This window comes from Lycium ferocissimum, chromosome 3, assembly GCF_029784015.1.
Source record: "Lycium ferocissimum isolate CSIRO_LF1 chromosome 3, AGI_CSIRO_Lferr_CH_V1, whole genome shotgun sequence".
In the NCBI taxonomy this organism is placed as follows: domain Eukaryota; kingdom Viridiplantae; phylum Streptophyta; class Magnoliopsida; order Solanales; family Solanaceae; genus Lycium; species Lycium ferocissimum.
Genome location: NC_081344.1, coordinates 35,819,377 through 35,834,077, shown reverse-complemented (window position 1 = coordinate 35,834,077; position 14,701 = coordinate 35,819,377). Strand labels below are relative to the sequence as shown.

At 38.0% G+C, this 14,701-nt stretch overlaps 2 protein-coding genes across 2 annotated transcripts; one reads left to right on the top strand and one right to left on the bottom strand.

Moving 5' to 3' along the window:
• Window positions 1-3,088: 3,088 nt before the first annotated feature.
• On the bottom strand, window positions 3,089-6,701 carry LOC132048856 (uncharacterized). The gene is made up of 4 exons (XM_059439543.1): window positions 6,186-6,701; window positions 5,912-6,108; window positions 5,515-5,791; window positions 3,089-3,208 (listed from the first exon to the last, which is right to left on the bottom strand). Exons 1-4 carry the CDS (start codon window positions 6,699-6,701, stop codon window positions 3,089-3,091), a joined length of 1,110 nt encoding a protein of 369 aa, XP_059295526.1.
• Window positions 6,702-11,009: 4,308 nt separating this feature from the next.
• On the top strand, window positions 11,010-14,350 carry LOC132050197 (transcription factor MYB54-like). The gene is made up of 3 exons (XM_059441326.1): window positions 11,010-11,621; window positions 12,601-13,062; window positions 13,533-14,350. Exons 1-3 carry the CDS (start codon window positions 11,507-11,509, stop codon window positions 13,733-13,735), a joined length of 780 nt encoding a protein of 259 aa, XP_059297309.1. The 5' UTR covers window positions 11,010-11,506; the 3' UTR covers window positions 13,736-14,350.
• Window positions 14,351-14,701: the final 351 nt, after the last annotated feature.

Genomic DNA, 14,701 nt, shown 5'->3' with positions numbered 1-14,701 from the left:
TTCCCGGGTTTAGGAGGGACCATTATAAAGCCCATGTTTTCTCCCCCTTCCAAAAGGGGGAATATCAATATTCTTGGCCAAGCCACCAGGCCTCTCTGCTCGACTTTCTCTTGCTGACAATTTGGACACTTAGCTACAAAATCTATTAAATTTTGTTTCATGTCGTTCCACCAATAAATCTCCTTAAGGTCATGATGCATCTTCGATGAATCTAGATACTTGGAATTGTGGGCTTCTGACATAATTCACCCTCTAAGCCTATCTACATTTGTAACACATTATCTGCCATGGTACCTTGAGGTACTATCATCTGCCCCTTGTTCGATGGCCATTGTCTTATGCTTGTGAATACCCTCCTTTAGCTGCAATAAAAAAGGATCATTAAACTATTTCTCCTTCACTTCGGCTACTAAGGAGGAATAAGCCCGGTTTTGAATAACAACTCCTCCATCTTCAGAGTCAAGAATCGAACTCCTTGGTTTTCCAAGCGGTGAACTTACCTTGTTGTGAACTGAACTTCCCATGGATCACCGACTAAGAGCATCGGCTACTACATTCATTTTTCCTTGATGGTAGAGGATATCACATCATAATCCTTAAGCAATTAGAGCCACTTTCTCTGTCGAAGATTCAACTCCCTCTAATTGAAAATATACTGAAGGCTCTTATGATCAGTGAAGATATCCACGTGAACCCCATACAAATAGTGACGCCATATCTTAAGTGCAAAAACCACAGCTGGAAATTTCAAGTCATGAGTCGGATAATTCATTTCATGAGCCTTAAGCTGTCGGGATGCATAAGCTACAAACTTACCATGTTGCATTAAGACACATCCGAGACCAACTCCTGAAGTGTCAAAGTACACCACGAACACTGTGGTTCCCTTTGGTAGCGTCAGAATTGTAGCAGATGTCAACCTCTTATATCAGATGCTGAGGTGGGCCTAGGCCAATTCTTCACGGCGTCGATTTTTTGAGAGTCCACTTTTACGCCTTCCCCTGAAACAACATGGCCTAGAAATGCAATTGATTTCAACAAAAATTTACACTTTGAAAATTACACATAAAGCTTATGTTCCTGAAGTGTCAACAACACTATTCTAATATGTTCTGCATAATTAGTCTCACAACAGGAATACACCAAAATGTCATCAATAAGGACAATGGCGAATAAATCCATATAAGGCTTGAAGACCTTGTTCATAAGGTCCATGAAATCTTCTGGTGCATTCGTCAACCCAAATGACATGACAAGAAATTCGAAATGACCATAATAGGTTCTGAAAGCATTCTTTGGAATATCAACTTGCTTAACCTTAAACTGGTGGTAACCTGATTTGAGGTTAATCTTGGAATAACACTAGGCACCCTGAAGTTGATCAAATAAATCGTCAATTTTGGGGAGAGGATACTTGTTCTTAATGGTTACTTTTTTCAACTGACGATAATCATATACGCAAAGATGCATCTTTCTTTCGGACAAACAAGACCGGCACGCCCCAAGGCGTGCCACTTGGCCTAATAAATCCCTTGTCAAGAAGATCTTCCAACTACGCTTTTAACTCTTTCAACTTTACTGCAGCCATTCTATATGGAGGAATAGATATCGGCTTAGTGTCAGGAAGAAAATCAATTCCAAAGTCAATCTCCCTGTCGGGAGGAACTCCGGGAAGATCTTCAGGATAGACTTCTGGAAACTCTTTGACAACAAGTACGGACTGAAGAATTGGGGTCTGGGTATCTATATCCCTGACTCGGACTAAGTGATAGATTTACCCCTTGGAGACCATTTTTCTGGCTTTGAGATAAGAAATAAACCTACCCCTGGGTACTACTGAATTGCCCTTCCATTATATCACTTGTTTATTAGGAAACTCAAAACTTACTATTTTGGTTCTTCAACCTACTGTGGCATAACATGAAGCCGTACCAATCCATGCCTATGCATATATCGAAGCCTACCATTTGCAAATCTACTAAGTTGGCTATGGTACTGCAGTGACAGACTATAACTGGCAACCTTTATAAATACGTCTAGCTATAACTAACTCTCCAACTGGAGTGGACACTTCAAAGGGTTCATGCAATTTTTCTAGTTCTATGCCAAATTTCTTAGCAGCAAAAGGGGTTATATATGATAAGGTGGATCCTAGGTCAATAAGGGCATAAACGTCAAAAGTAAAAATCATTAATGTAACTGTGACAACATCTCTGCATATCTCTGTATCCTAATGACCTGCTAGTGCATATAAGTAGTTTTGACCTCTGCCTGTGTTACCTGACTTAGCTGCACCACGCCTCATCGCTTGGGCTTGAGAATTATGAGGAGCTGCTGAATTTGGGGAGTGAGCCACATTACCTCCGGTACCCTGTCTTGCTGATGGACAGTCCCTCTAAAAATAGCCCCACTGGCCACACCTATAGCGTATGACCATACCCATGCGACACTCCTCTCGGGTGTCTCTTACCACACTTGTTGCAAACTAGCTTACCATAAGTCTTTTGACCCACACTGGCCTGAGACTGGGGGCCTGCTGCTCTGAAACTATGTCTCTTCTGATCATGCCTCAACTTTAGGGCTAGTGCACTATCCATAAATGGAGTGGGTCCTAACTTATTTTTGAAGAACTGCCTACTTCCACCTCCCTGAGATTCCCTATGATTGAAGTTACCTGCAGACTTCACCCTCTTATTAAATTCCCTGTCTCTCTATTTCTGCAATGCCTCTTCTTTCTTCATTTTGTCCTCGTTACCTTGTACAAAAGCAACTATCTTGGTAATGGTCATGTCCTTGTTCTGAGCAGCGATATTAGCATCACCGTACAAGTCGAGTATAAGTCCCAACACAAATCGCCTAACTCTGGCCCTCATATCTTAGACTATATGTGGAACATACTTGGCCAAAGAAATAAACTTGAGGTAGTACTCATTCACACTCATATTATTCTGTCTGAGCCTCTCGAATTTAAAGGCCTTTTTCTCTCTGACCTCTAGCAGTTGGAAGTGATCAATAAAAGCATTTACAAATTTATCCCAAGTCGCAGAAGACGTGCACTATCCCCTTGGGACTGTTCCCACGACTCATACTAAATGTGAGCAACATCCTGTAACTGATAAGTTGCCAATTTCGCCATCTCTATCTCAGTAGCATGCATAACACGAAAGACATTCTTAAGCCCATATATGAAATTTTGGGATCTTTCTCCCTAATAGACCCTATGAACACTGGAGTCTTCATACGCAGAAATTTCTGGGTCGTGGAACTGGACGGTCCCCATTAGTACCTGCACTTAGGGCCGTTCCCTGACGCTAAGCTTGCGTAGCAATAATCCGGGTTAGCAATTGGATAGCTCCCCTGACATCTATATCGGAAGCACTAGGCAGCAGAGTAACTATAGGACGGACCTCCGAAGGCCTTTCGGTAGGTTAGGGTGCGATCAGAGGCACTGAATCTGACGGAAGTCCTTGAGCACGGGTGTGAACTCCCTAAGTCTGAGAGTCCACTTATCTGGCAGCAGCAACAGTAGACCTTTGTCTAGTGGCTGACGTTCTCTTGGTGTACTTCTTTTTTACAGGCATTTTTTGAAATACGTAATACGCACGAGTTAGAAGAAGTCTTGAAATCATAGCTCTAATTGCACGATCTAGAGTATGAAAGAAGTGAGACAATCCTAGATGTCTTGGTGTTCAACTGTTTACATATGTGGTGCGCACACACACACACATACATAAAAGTGACCCCACTAGATAACGTTTCATAGACTCCCTAAGACACTTGAACCTAGGCTCTGATACCAGGCTTTGTCACGTCCTAAAACATGGCCTGGGCGTAACACGGTACTCGGTGCCTGACTGCATGTGACCGAGCGAACTAGATGGCTTGCTGAATCAACATGGGACATGTACCGATGTTTAATATAAGTTAAATCATAAAAATCTAATATAGCGTGAATCAAGCAATCATAATCCTGAAAATACTATCCATATCACGAATACGGAAATTGTCTGAAAACATAATAAGGTAGCCAATAAGGCTAACCAAATTGAATATCTAATATCACATAACTTAGCTAGTTTATGAAACCAATGAAATGAGTCTGACTGCTAAACTGTTTATCCCGATAAAGCCCCCGGCATACCTTAACTGTATAAACTGAAATAAACATTAAATAAAGCTGACACCCCGAATGAATTGGGGCTCACCAATAACTTATAAGTGTGAACCTAACGAGCAGATCCGTCATCCCGTAAATTAATACCTGCATTGTGAAATGCAGGCCCCGGGCAGTAGGGACGTCAGTATATTTGAATTGCACTGGTAGGTAGAACAACTGAATGCATAAACATGCCACATGAAATAATAGAACTGAAACTGTAAGCTGAACATGAACATGACTAGTATCTCACATGAATATAATTAACATGAGTAAAACATTATTAAATGGGAGAGCCTTAGTACAACCGACATATAATCACCACGTGAGCATGTGGCGTCTGATTTCTACCCGATCAGCTAAGCCATCTCATAGCTTGTCGGGGTACTAGACAAGAACATGACATGAGTGGATGCATAAATAACCCTCAATGGGTAACATGAAGGAATCGTCCTAACTGGGCAGAGCGATCCTTATCCTACATTGGCATACATAGTTTCAAATGGGTAAGAAAAAGATGTTTTATTTTTTGGTCGAACAAACTATCATATTTATAACTCATCACGAATCCCTTTATAACCAATCACAAACAGAAACAAAAATGAAAATTTCTACCAGCCCATTGAGCTTGTTCTATATATCTATACTATCGATCCTTTTTTGGATCCATTGACTGTCCCTTTGCCTTAATTTCCTATTCATACTATTTCCACTTCTTGCCTTGCATTCTAATTGGATATTCCTGCATACTTTTTGAGGTAGGGGAACTCTGCATTCCCATAGGGCTTCATTTCTAGCCATCCAGATATGATGCATTACAGCTGCTAACATTGCCCAGAGAAATTTCCTACTGATTCTACCCGGAGCTCTTCTTGCTAGCCTCACCCATAGGCTTGTGTACTCTTGGTTCTGAACATGTATTTGTAACTACTGCAGGATAGTGTTGAGGCATTCTTGTGAGAAGGCACACTTGAAGAATAAATGATCTATTGTTTCTGTATGTGCCCCACACAGGGTGCATAGATCATCTTGAGTGATCCCCATTCTTTTCAGCCTATCTCTAGTCAGGAGTCTCTTATGCATTGCTATCTAGCTGATGAAACAATGTTTTGGCACATTCATATTGCTCCAGACAGGTCTCCAATATCTCCATGTAGCTTGTATTCCTCTGCTCCATTCATATCCTTTCTTGATTGTATATGTACCATTTTGTGATTGCCACCCATTTGCTATATATCCTGCTGTAAATTTTTGTCTTAGACCACAAATTTTCTTCCAGTACCAGCAGCTATCAGTCGGTGGTTGATATAGCCACCAGTCAGTCCCCTTCAGATATATATATGGTTTATCCATCTGACCCATAGAGTATCAGCTTTGTCGGCTATGTTCCCTATGCTCTTTGCTACTGTAGCTTCATTCCAGGTAATGCAGTCAATTACTCCCAACCCCCCTTCCTTCTTTGATCTACAAACTAGATCCCATGCTATCAGAGGGGTCTTATTTGTATTCTCCTGTCCTGCCCATAGGAAATTTCTGCATAATGTTGTCATCTGTTTCAGTACACTCTTTGGCAATATGAAAATTGAGGACCAATATGAATGAATGTGCATCAATACAGAGTTGACCAACTGAACTCTGCCAGCATATAATAGGTGCTTTATTCCCCAGGTCCTGATTCTACTTGCCATTTTTTCCACTAGCACTTCACAATCCAACTTAGATAGCTTTTTGGATGAGATAGGTACTCTTAGTTACCTGAATGGAATCCTTCCCCTTTCATATCTTGTGATCTCACTTATTTCATCCAAAGACCGACTATCCATATTAGCATGAAAAATGTTAGATTTGGAAGCATTTGTAGTCAATCCTGAAGATATAGAGAAACTCTTTAGGCCCCTTAGCATTAGCAGTATTGAAGAAAATTCTCCTTTGCTAAAAGATAAGCAGATCATCTGCAAAGCATAGATGGGTTAAGGCCAGACTCCTGCACTTAGTATGATAGGCAAACCCCTGCTGATTTGCTACCCACCTCATGATTCTTGTAAAGTACTCCATGCAGACTACAAACAAAGAATGGGGATACAGGATCGCCCTGTCTCAACCCTCTCTTGCCCTCTATATCCCCACATAATCCACCATTTATAGCAATTGAAAATCTGGTAGTGGTGAGGCACTCCATGATCCCATATAATCCACCATTTAGTCCATATAGAATTTCTTTTACAAAATCCCATTCAACAGTATCATATGCTTTCCTAAGATCAATTTTTATCAAACAACTCTTTATTGCAGCTTTCCTGTTGTAGAGTCTGACTAAATCTTGACATATTAAGATGTTTTGGACAATGGACCTTTCTTTCACAAAAGCACTCTGGTTTTCAGATATTATAGTAGGTAGGACACTTTTCATTCTACTGCATAGCATTTTGGATGTTACTTTGTACAGTGTATTACAACAGGATATGGGCCTGTAGTCTCCTACTGTTGCTGCATGAGTACCTTTTGGAATAAGAGTTATTACAGTTGCATTGAGGCCCTTGGTCATTTTCCCTGTTGTGAAAAATTCAAGGATACTCTCAGTGATTTTTGTTCCTACTATCTCCCAAGCATCCTTATAAAATTTACTAATGTACCCATCTGGCCCTGGAGATTTATCCCTCTCGCCATAATGCTTTCTTCACCTCCTGTGCAGTGAATTCTTGAGTCAGCATTTCCCTTTGCTCTTTGTTGACCACTGGTCCCATTGAAATAATGTCCCTACTAATTGGCTCCCTTTCTATTGTGCTCTGCCCTAACAGCCCCTTGTAGTACTCAAGGAAGGCTCTAGCAATGCCCTCCATATCAGTGTATTGTTTTCCTTGCTCATCTGTGATTGTGAATATTCTATTGACATTTCTCTTGGCCCTGATTATACTGTGGAAGAACCTTGTGTTTAGGTCTCCCTCTTGCAGCCACCTGGTCTTGCATTTTTGTCTCAGAAAAGCTTCACTTGGTTGCTTCTTCAGGTGGTATGCTGTTGCTAGTCTTCTTTCATCTTCTATGAGACCATGGTTCATAGGATCAGATTGCATTTTAGTCTGAGCCTGCATCAGTAATTCCCACGCTTGTTGTGCTTGCTTTTCCACATCACTAAATTGCTCCTTATTTAGCTTGTATAGTACTTTCTTTAGTCTGTTCAGTTTGCCAATTACCTGGAACATTTTCCTCCCCTTTATACTTGGCATCCAACTAGCTTTCACCCTATCCTTAAATTCTGCTGCTAAGCTCCACATATTATAGTATTTAAAGGGTCAGCTTCTAGGTTGCACCCCATCAGCCCAGTTAATTATAGCTGGGCAATGATCATATAATCCCCCATTCATGAAATTCACCTCTGAGGCTGGGAGATCCATATGCCATTCATTGTTGACTAGAACTCTATCTATTTTGTTGTATACTCTATCAATGCCACTCTGCCTATTAGTCCATGTATAGAATGAACCAGAGGACTTTAGGTCCTGCATTTCACACACCCCTATACACTGCCTATATTCCTTTATCTCAGCCAACCTTACTGGGCTTCCAATCCTATCTCCCACATTTAGAACACAGTTGAAATGACCCATGATAACCTATGCTCCTTGTATACTTCTCTGTATATCCTCTATTTCCTTCTAAAGATCCCTCCTGAGACCTTGATCATTGAATCCATATACCAAGGTTAGCCAAAATCTCCTACCTGTCCCTTTGTGTTGGATTTCACAATGCACTACTTGTGCTGTTACTACACTTATATTAACTACAAAAATATGTGGTTTCCATACCATCCAAATCCTGCCCCCAGGATGAGCTGCAAGGTTTGTTGTGAAGGAACACCCTGAACAAAGATTAAGAGTTGCTTTGTAGGCATTTGATCTCTTAATCTTTGTTTCCAGGAGACCAAACAGGCCTAGCTTAGAGTTATGCATAAACAACTGCATTTCTCTTTGCTTTGTAGTCTTGTTCAATCCCCTGACATTCCAGAATCCAATTCCTTCCATTAGGGGGGTAGGGATCCCCACCCCTCTCATGCCCAGGGCCTATACCTTGCTTGTCAATATTTCCTGTCTCACTAGGTTCCTTGCTACCTGTAACCACTTGTTCCCTCTGTTGTCCCAGTACTGCAAATGAATTGGATTTTGAGGGGTTTAACTGCCCTCTAGCTCTATTCACCTCTTGTGCTTTCTGCTGCTGTTTCCCTGGACTATTCTTTTCAGTCCCAACAGGTACCTGCTTGTTTTGAGTTTGCCCCTCTTGGGTTTGGCCCTCTTATGTATTTGCAGGCCATGGTTTATTTTCTTGCTGTGTTTTCCTTAATCTTTCTTGCCATGCTTCATCTCTTTTTTGCCTTCGACATTCACTCATTTCATGCCCAAAATTTTTACATCTACTACACATAACAGGTCTCCATTCGTATTCAAGTGCTTGCTCAACAATCTTGCCTACTTCATTCTCAAACATTACCTCTGTCGGATAAGCTTGATTGATTTGCATTTCCACTAGAATTCTAGCAAATGTCATTCTATTTTTGTAAGTGGTAGCTTTGTCTGCTTTTAGTGGAGTTCCTACCGTTCCAGCTATTTTTGTCAAGGCTTGCTTTCCCCAATACTTGATGTCCAACCCTGGCAGCCTAATCCAGATTGGTATTTTGTCCACTGTTTCTTTTGTAACGTCTATATCTGGCCTCCATGGTTTAACTACAATTGGTTTCCTATCAAACATTACTACCCCCTTCCTCCACTGGTTTGATGGTATCCTCAGCATTGTGGAACCTCACTAGGAATACCCCCTTGTTCACCTGAGCTACCTTATCAATTCCTTTGTCCTTCCATATACGATTAAAGTATCCTTCCATTACAATTTGGGGCGGGTTTGACCCCAAAATGTAGCAGATTACAGCAGTGCTCCAAAAATCAATTTCATCCTCCATAGTTATTTTAACGTTAGGGATATTTTCCTCACTTGTACTTAGGTCAAACCCATCAACAACTGGGGTTGAATTAACCACCTGACTCCATGTATTCACAGACATAGTCGAAACAAAGGGGGCAGGATTGGTAACTAGGGAAGGTCCCACTAATCCTTTACCTAAATTTTCCTTTGATTCGTCTTCTACTTGTTCCGCCCACGATGGTGGTGAAATTGCAGTTGCATTACTCGCGCTTCCAATCGGACTTGTTGTCGGTGTAACCCCTACCCTATTCTTCGTCAAATTAAACGGAACAATCCCTTGTACCTCGTTCACACTTTTGGTTTTCTTCGCCTCTGCAGTTAGAGGCACTGTCCTCTTCACCATATTCCGGTTACTCTCTACGTCTTGGTTCTTGTGCCTCCTCCCCCCAGTCTTAGTGTTCCTGCCCATTTCAGCTTTCGCCGAGAGGAACCGCCATAAGACGTTACATTTAAGGGTGTAGAATTCGCTTAACACTAGTGTGGTATCGTTTTGAAAAAAAAATTGAGCACATTTGACCCATAGCCAACAGTATCATTGTAATTTTAAGAGTATCTTTAGGTTGATTTAGCCCAACAATGTTAATAAATTTCTTAAAAATTAGTATGTTAACCCCAAACTAGTACCTTCACAAACGTTTTTTTTTCCTCTTTATCATAAATATTCTCTCCTTCCCAAAAAGATTGTCTTAGTTTGATTTGACACGGAGTTTCAGAAATAGAGGAAGACTTTTGAAATGTGTGGTCCAAAACAAGCCTTAGATATTTGTGTGACCGTAAATTATCTTATAAAGTTAAATTGTTTCTAAATATGGAAATGTATCAATCTTTTTAGGACAATCTTTTCGGGACGGAGTATTACTTTTTCTATCCGTACTTCTCTTGTGGTTTTGAATTTATGAACAATTTATATTCTTATGCAAAATGAAGGGATCAGTACAGGAAAGGAGGTGCGTGCAAGGAAGAGGGAGGAATAAAACATCAAATCAAGTTATCTGAATTGTTCCAATTAGTTGGTCAGACTAGTCTTTCAACCATGAAATATTAGTTAAGAGGAAGACACAAAGGGAAGTAGAAAAAGCTTCATGGTACCTGACTAGATTTGTGGCAAACTGGCTTTTCCTAAGATAGTTAAACTGCATGATCAAACTTACAAATAAAACAAGATGGTTAGACGGATACAACAATTGTTCCAATTATACATGTTGCCCTGAGTTTCCACGTGCAGTTACAAGATTGTTAAGACAATTTGTTAGTTAGGTGCTTAGGTTTAGAAAGCCGAAGTTGACCTAAATCTATCACCATACTCACATACAATACCTATCTTTTTGAATGTCTTAACATATGTTTTTTTTTAATTTTTAAATATATTCTATTGTTAGCTATTACTAACATTTACTAAATCAGGTAAAAGTGGGGTATGGAGGAAGCAAGATTCTATGCGTTTTAAGAAAATGGTTAATGGACGGTAAGACCTCAAGGCCAATTGTCACTATTAGATGTCATTTACTTTTATTATGCTGACTGTTTACCAGCTTATGAATTTCAATTTATGTAAATTAATTGTTTTAGCGATTTGAAATTTAATCAATCTTACCATATCCTTTTTATTTTAACTATTTATTATTAATGTATAGTTAGAGAAAAGGAATTTATGTGCAACTTAGGTAGGTTTGCAGATTAGAAAAACTGCGAAAGATGTTGAAAGCAGAACAAAATTCACCCAACCATGTAACAACTCCCTCCATCCCCCCCACCCCCAAACCAAACCCCCCACCCCTCTCAAAAAATAAATATTATTAAAAAATGCTGATACATGTGTAGCAAAACAATATAAATAAATAAATAAATAAAAAATACATGGATACATGGATACATGCATGCGGAGTATAAGATTAGGTGTAGAATCCATTGATTTTTCAACATATATATATATATTGAGTGATGTTTGTTAGCCTAGATGTTGGCATCAATCACCGGTACAAAGCTAAAGTCTGTACAAACGGAAAACACTTTCTGATCTTCTTTACTCTTATTTCTTCCTTATTCTTTAGTCCACATAATTCTGTTTATAAGATCTGGTTTCTCCTCTTTCTTTCTTTACCTTATAAGTTCTCAATAATCAATATATAAAATATTAGCTCTGTAATCTTCTTTTCTTTTCACTTACCCTAAAACAATTAATTCCCTTTTTGCTTTAAATCATCTCAACAATCCAATATTCTTCTTGGATCTTCACCGTAGGTGCTTTGATCTTTTGTAGCTTAATTACTTCACAGATAATGAAGATGAGTTGAGGGTTTTATTTAGGTTTGTTATTTATAGAAACCCTCTTTTATTATATTTGGATATAGCTTGATAATTCATAGCCCAAACAAGCAGATGTGCAGTAGGGGCCATTGGAGGCCTCACGAAGACCAGAGGCTTAGGGAGTTAGTTGAGAAATATGGACCTCATAATTGGAATGCTATAGCAGAAAAGCTTCAAGGAAGATCAGGTAAAAGAAAGTGAAAATATTTCTTCTTCAAATTGTTTTTCTATCTTTTATATTTACTACTAATAGCTTTATAGTGTCTATTGTACACGACCACCAAGGATATGATGATGATAGGATGTATAATATAAATCTAAGAAAAATCATATATAATTGCCCTTTTTATTTGTTGTAGTCTTTTAATTATCCAGCTCAAAATTGAAACAATTTTGTAATTTGCTGCTTTTTCCCCTGTGAAAGGAGTAAAGGTCAAAAAAAGAACCTCGTTTTGTCGATTCTTAGTTCGAACTAGTTTATCAGATTTGGTTCTTGATGAGTGTATGTTCACCAGCAAGTAGGGTTTGATGAGGACAGTTTTGATTTTGTTCTTTTTTTTTAGGGACAGTGGTTGTTAGATCGTCAAGAAGATGATTATATTTCCTTATTGTCCTCTTTATTTTCCTTTTATTTATTAGCATTCTCTATCACAGGGATAGAAATGAAGTTCAAATTGAAATTTTTAATATTATTCTTCTCTTCTTTGATATTTTGTTTACTTTTCTTTTCATTGTTTAGGATGTACTTAGGTTTTTATCGCAACAATTTTATTCGGTCCTTTTCGGTACATGATTCAGTCAAAATTTACTTGCACTCGGTGTTTAAACTGAACCATATTAGTTTACCATGATTCAGTGATATACCACGGTGAGACTAACGTGTATTAATTGACTATATGGTGATAAAACATATCTAAAGACACATACTATGTATTTATTAAATTGCTATAAACACAACGAGTTTCAGTAAGTTTTTTGGGCTGCATTAATATGTGATATTGACATCGTGAATTTGGTTATACAAATATATGAATATGCGAAAGGATACGGGATAATGTTCCATTTTCATTGCTCATGAAGCAACTTGCTTATATAGTAAGGAAATACGAAGATCATGTATATATAACCTCAAACTAAGTCATCATTGTTGCTGTGTACATCTGTAGGAAAGAGCTGTAGGTTGAGATGGTTCAATCAATTGGATCCAAGAATCAATCGAAACCCTTTCACTGAAGAGGAAGAAGAAAGGCTTCTTTCCGCTCATCGGATTCATGGAAACCGATGGGCAATAATAGCTCGTCTTTTCCCTGGTCGCACTGATAATGCTGTCAAAAATCATTGGCACGTTATCATGGCGCGAAAATGCAGAGAACGGTCCAAGATTTTTGCAAAGAGAGCTGCCGCTGCTACTGCTGCTCATCAAAAACCAATGAGCGATGAACAACAATCATCGTCGTCTAGGCAGCAAGATAATTATCTGCAAATAAATAACGAGATAACAAGGAGTTTCAATCCTCAGCGACTTTCAGAAAGATTTGCTTACCCTAATTTGATATACAACAATTCCTTTTACCAGAAATTACTTCACGATCACTATGATCGTTTTCATCATGCGAAGATGGATCAAGGTAATAGTGATAATCCAACATCTAAACATTTATTTTCTTACTGTTCTAGTAAAGTCAGCTGGGATTTGCTTAAAGTTTACTCTACTTTTCATTTGTTCCTTGGAGGACATCGGATTAATTAATGACCACCACTCTATTTTTCGTTTTATAAACCATATTAATTCTCATGTGATTTTCATTTTCTTGAACTGAAGAACACTATAATATTAATAAGAGAGCATTAAAATTGAATAATTCTCCCCACGTCCGACTTTACTGCTTAAATATAAATATTCTGATGAAACGACTTCTTTTTCAAAAATTTTGTTTTTACCTCTCAAGGGATATCCATTTTCCAGAAAACACTGGAAACAGAAAGACATGTTCTATCTACAGTTATGTTAATACTAAATAAGAATTTGTATCTTCTAGCGATTCTTTTTCTCTTTGCTGGTAATGAAATTCCTTTACATCTATTTTTTTTTCCTTAGTTTTATGTACAGATGAAAACCAACCAACGGAGTTCTACGACTTTCTACAAGTGAATACTGACTCTAACAGAAGTGAGGTGATAGACCATGGTAGAATAAGAGATGATGAAGAAGTTGAACAGGAAGCTGTTGATGACCTTCATCGGAGCAAAGCCGCCAGCGCAGAATTCATAGATTTCTTATCAGTTGGAGACTCAGCATAAAGTTGCTGATATATTTCAAGAAATTCTACAGCTTTCTGCATGGATGCAGTTCTGGAATACTCAATATCGTGTATTCATTCTGTTAGTAAATCCTCAATATATACAAGTTATAGATACTTTAGAGTATAATTAGAGTTGTAGTTGCCATGCAAGACTAGAGGATAGAAATACAAAGAGATCATATCTATCCTATGACAACGAAAAGATATGACATATAAACTTTGAATTCAAATTAAACCTCTGTATTATCTATTACGATATCCAAACAATTATTAAATAGACGTTAAATGGTAGTAGCATAGAAAAAATAACATGAAATAATGGTTTTGTTTTGTTTTTTTTTTTTTTGAAGTTTGTCTACAGAATTTTCTATGACATAGAAAGACTAAGGCCTCATTTGTTTCAAATAAGATTAAGACGTCTGAATCTGAATACACATCTGAATATTAAAATGTGCATTATGATCTAGATGTCTGGATCTGAATGCACATGTGAAAACTAAGATGTGATTTCTAGATCTGAACACTGAATGATTAAGACTGTTTGTTTTTAATATCTGAATGTATATGTGGAATTATACTATATCAATAAAATATTATAAAAAACTCATTTCAGCAAAATAAATTAATATTTTTGATAGAAAATAATATTTGATAAAAGACCTTAATCCCAAAAGTAAAGTTTTTTTTTTTTTTTTTTTTTTTTTATAAACGGGGTAGCAAAAACAACACAGTGACTTTTATTATTCATAAATTGGGTATGTTTCTATCACAACATGAAGGATTAATTACACTGGCAATGGATTAATGATCCAAAAAAAAAAAAACAACAACAACAACTTCTATTTTTATTGTACAGGAATAGTCATATTTGCTTTTCCTGATGCAATCAAATTTCCCAATACTAACCCACAACTTTAATTATATATATGTCAAAGAGCAAATGGATTGAAGATGTCTCATTGAA

Excerpts from the sequence above, each read along its gene's own strand:
- LOC132048856 (XM_059439543.1), bottom strand. The coding sequence starts at position 6,701 with ATGACCAAGGGCCTCAATGCAACTGTAATAACTCTTATTCCAAAAGGT. Across the intron at positions 5,792-5,911 it reads AGGGGAAGGATTCCATTCAG|AGTTCAGTTGGTCAACTCTG; the intron begins GTAACTAAGAGT and ends ATATGCTGGCAG. Across the intron at positions 3,209-5,514 it reads ACAAAGCTGATACTCTATGG|GGAGAAAGATCCCAAAATTT; the intron begins GTCAGATGGATA and ends AGGGTCTATTAG.
- LOC132050197 (XM_059441326.1), top strand. The coding sequence starts at position 11,507 with ATGTGCAGTAGGGGCCATTGGAGGCCTCACGAAGACCAGAGGCTTAGG. Across the intron at positions 11,622-12,600 it reads AAAGCTTCAAGGAAGATCAG|GAAAGAGCTGTAGGTTGAGA; the intron begins GTAAAAGAAAGT and ends GTACATCTGTAG. Across the intron at positions 13,063-13,532 it reads TCATGCGAAGATGGATCAAG|TTTTATGTACAGATGAAAAC; the intron begins GTAATAGTGATA and ends TTTTTTCCTTAG.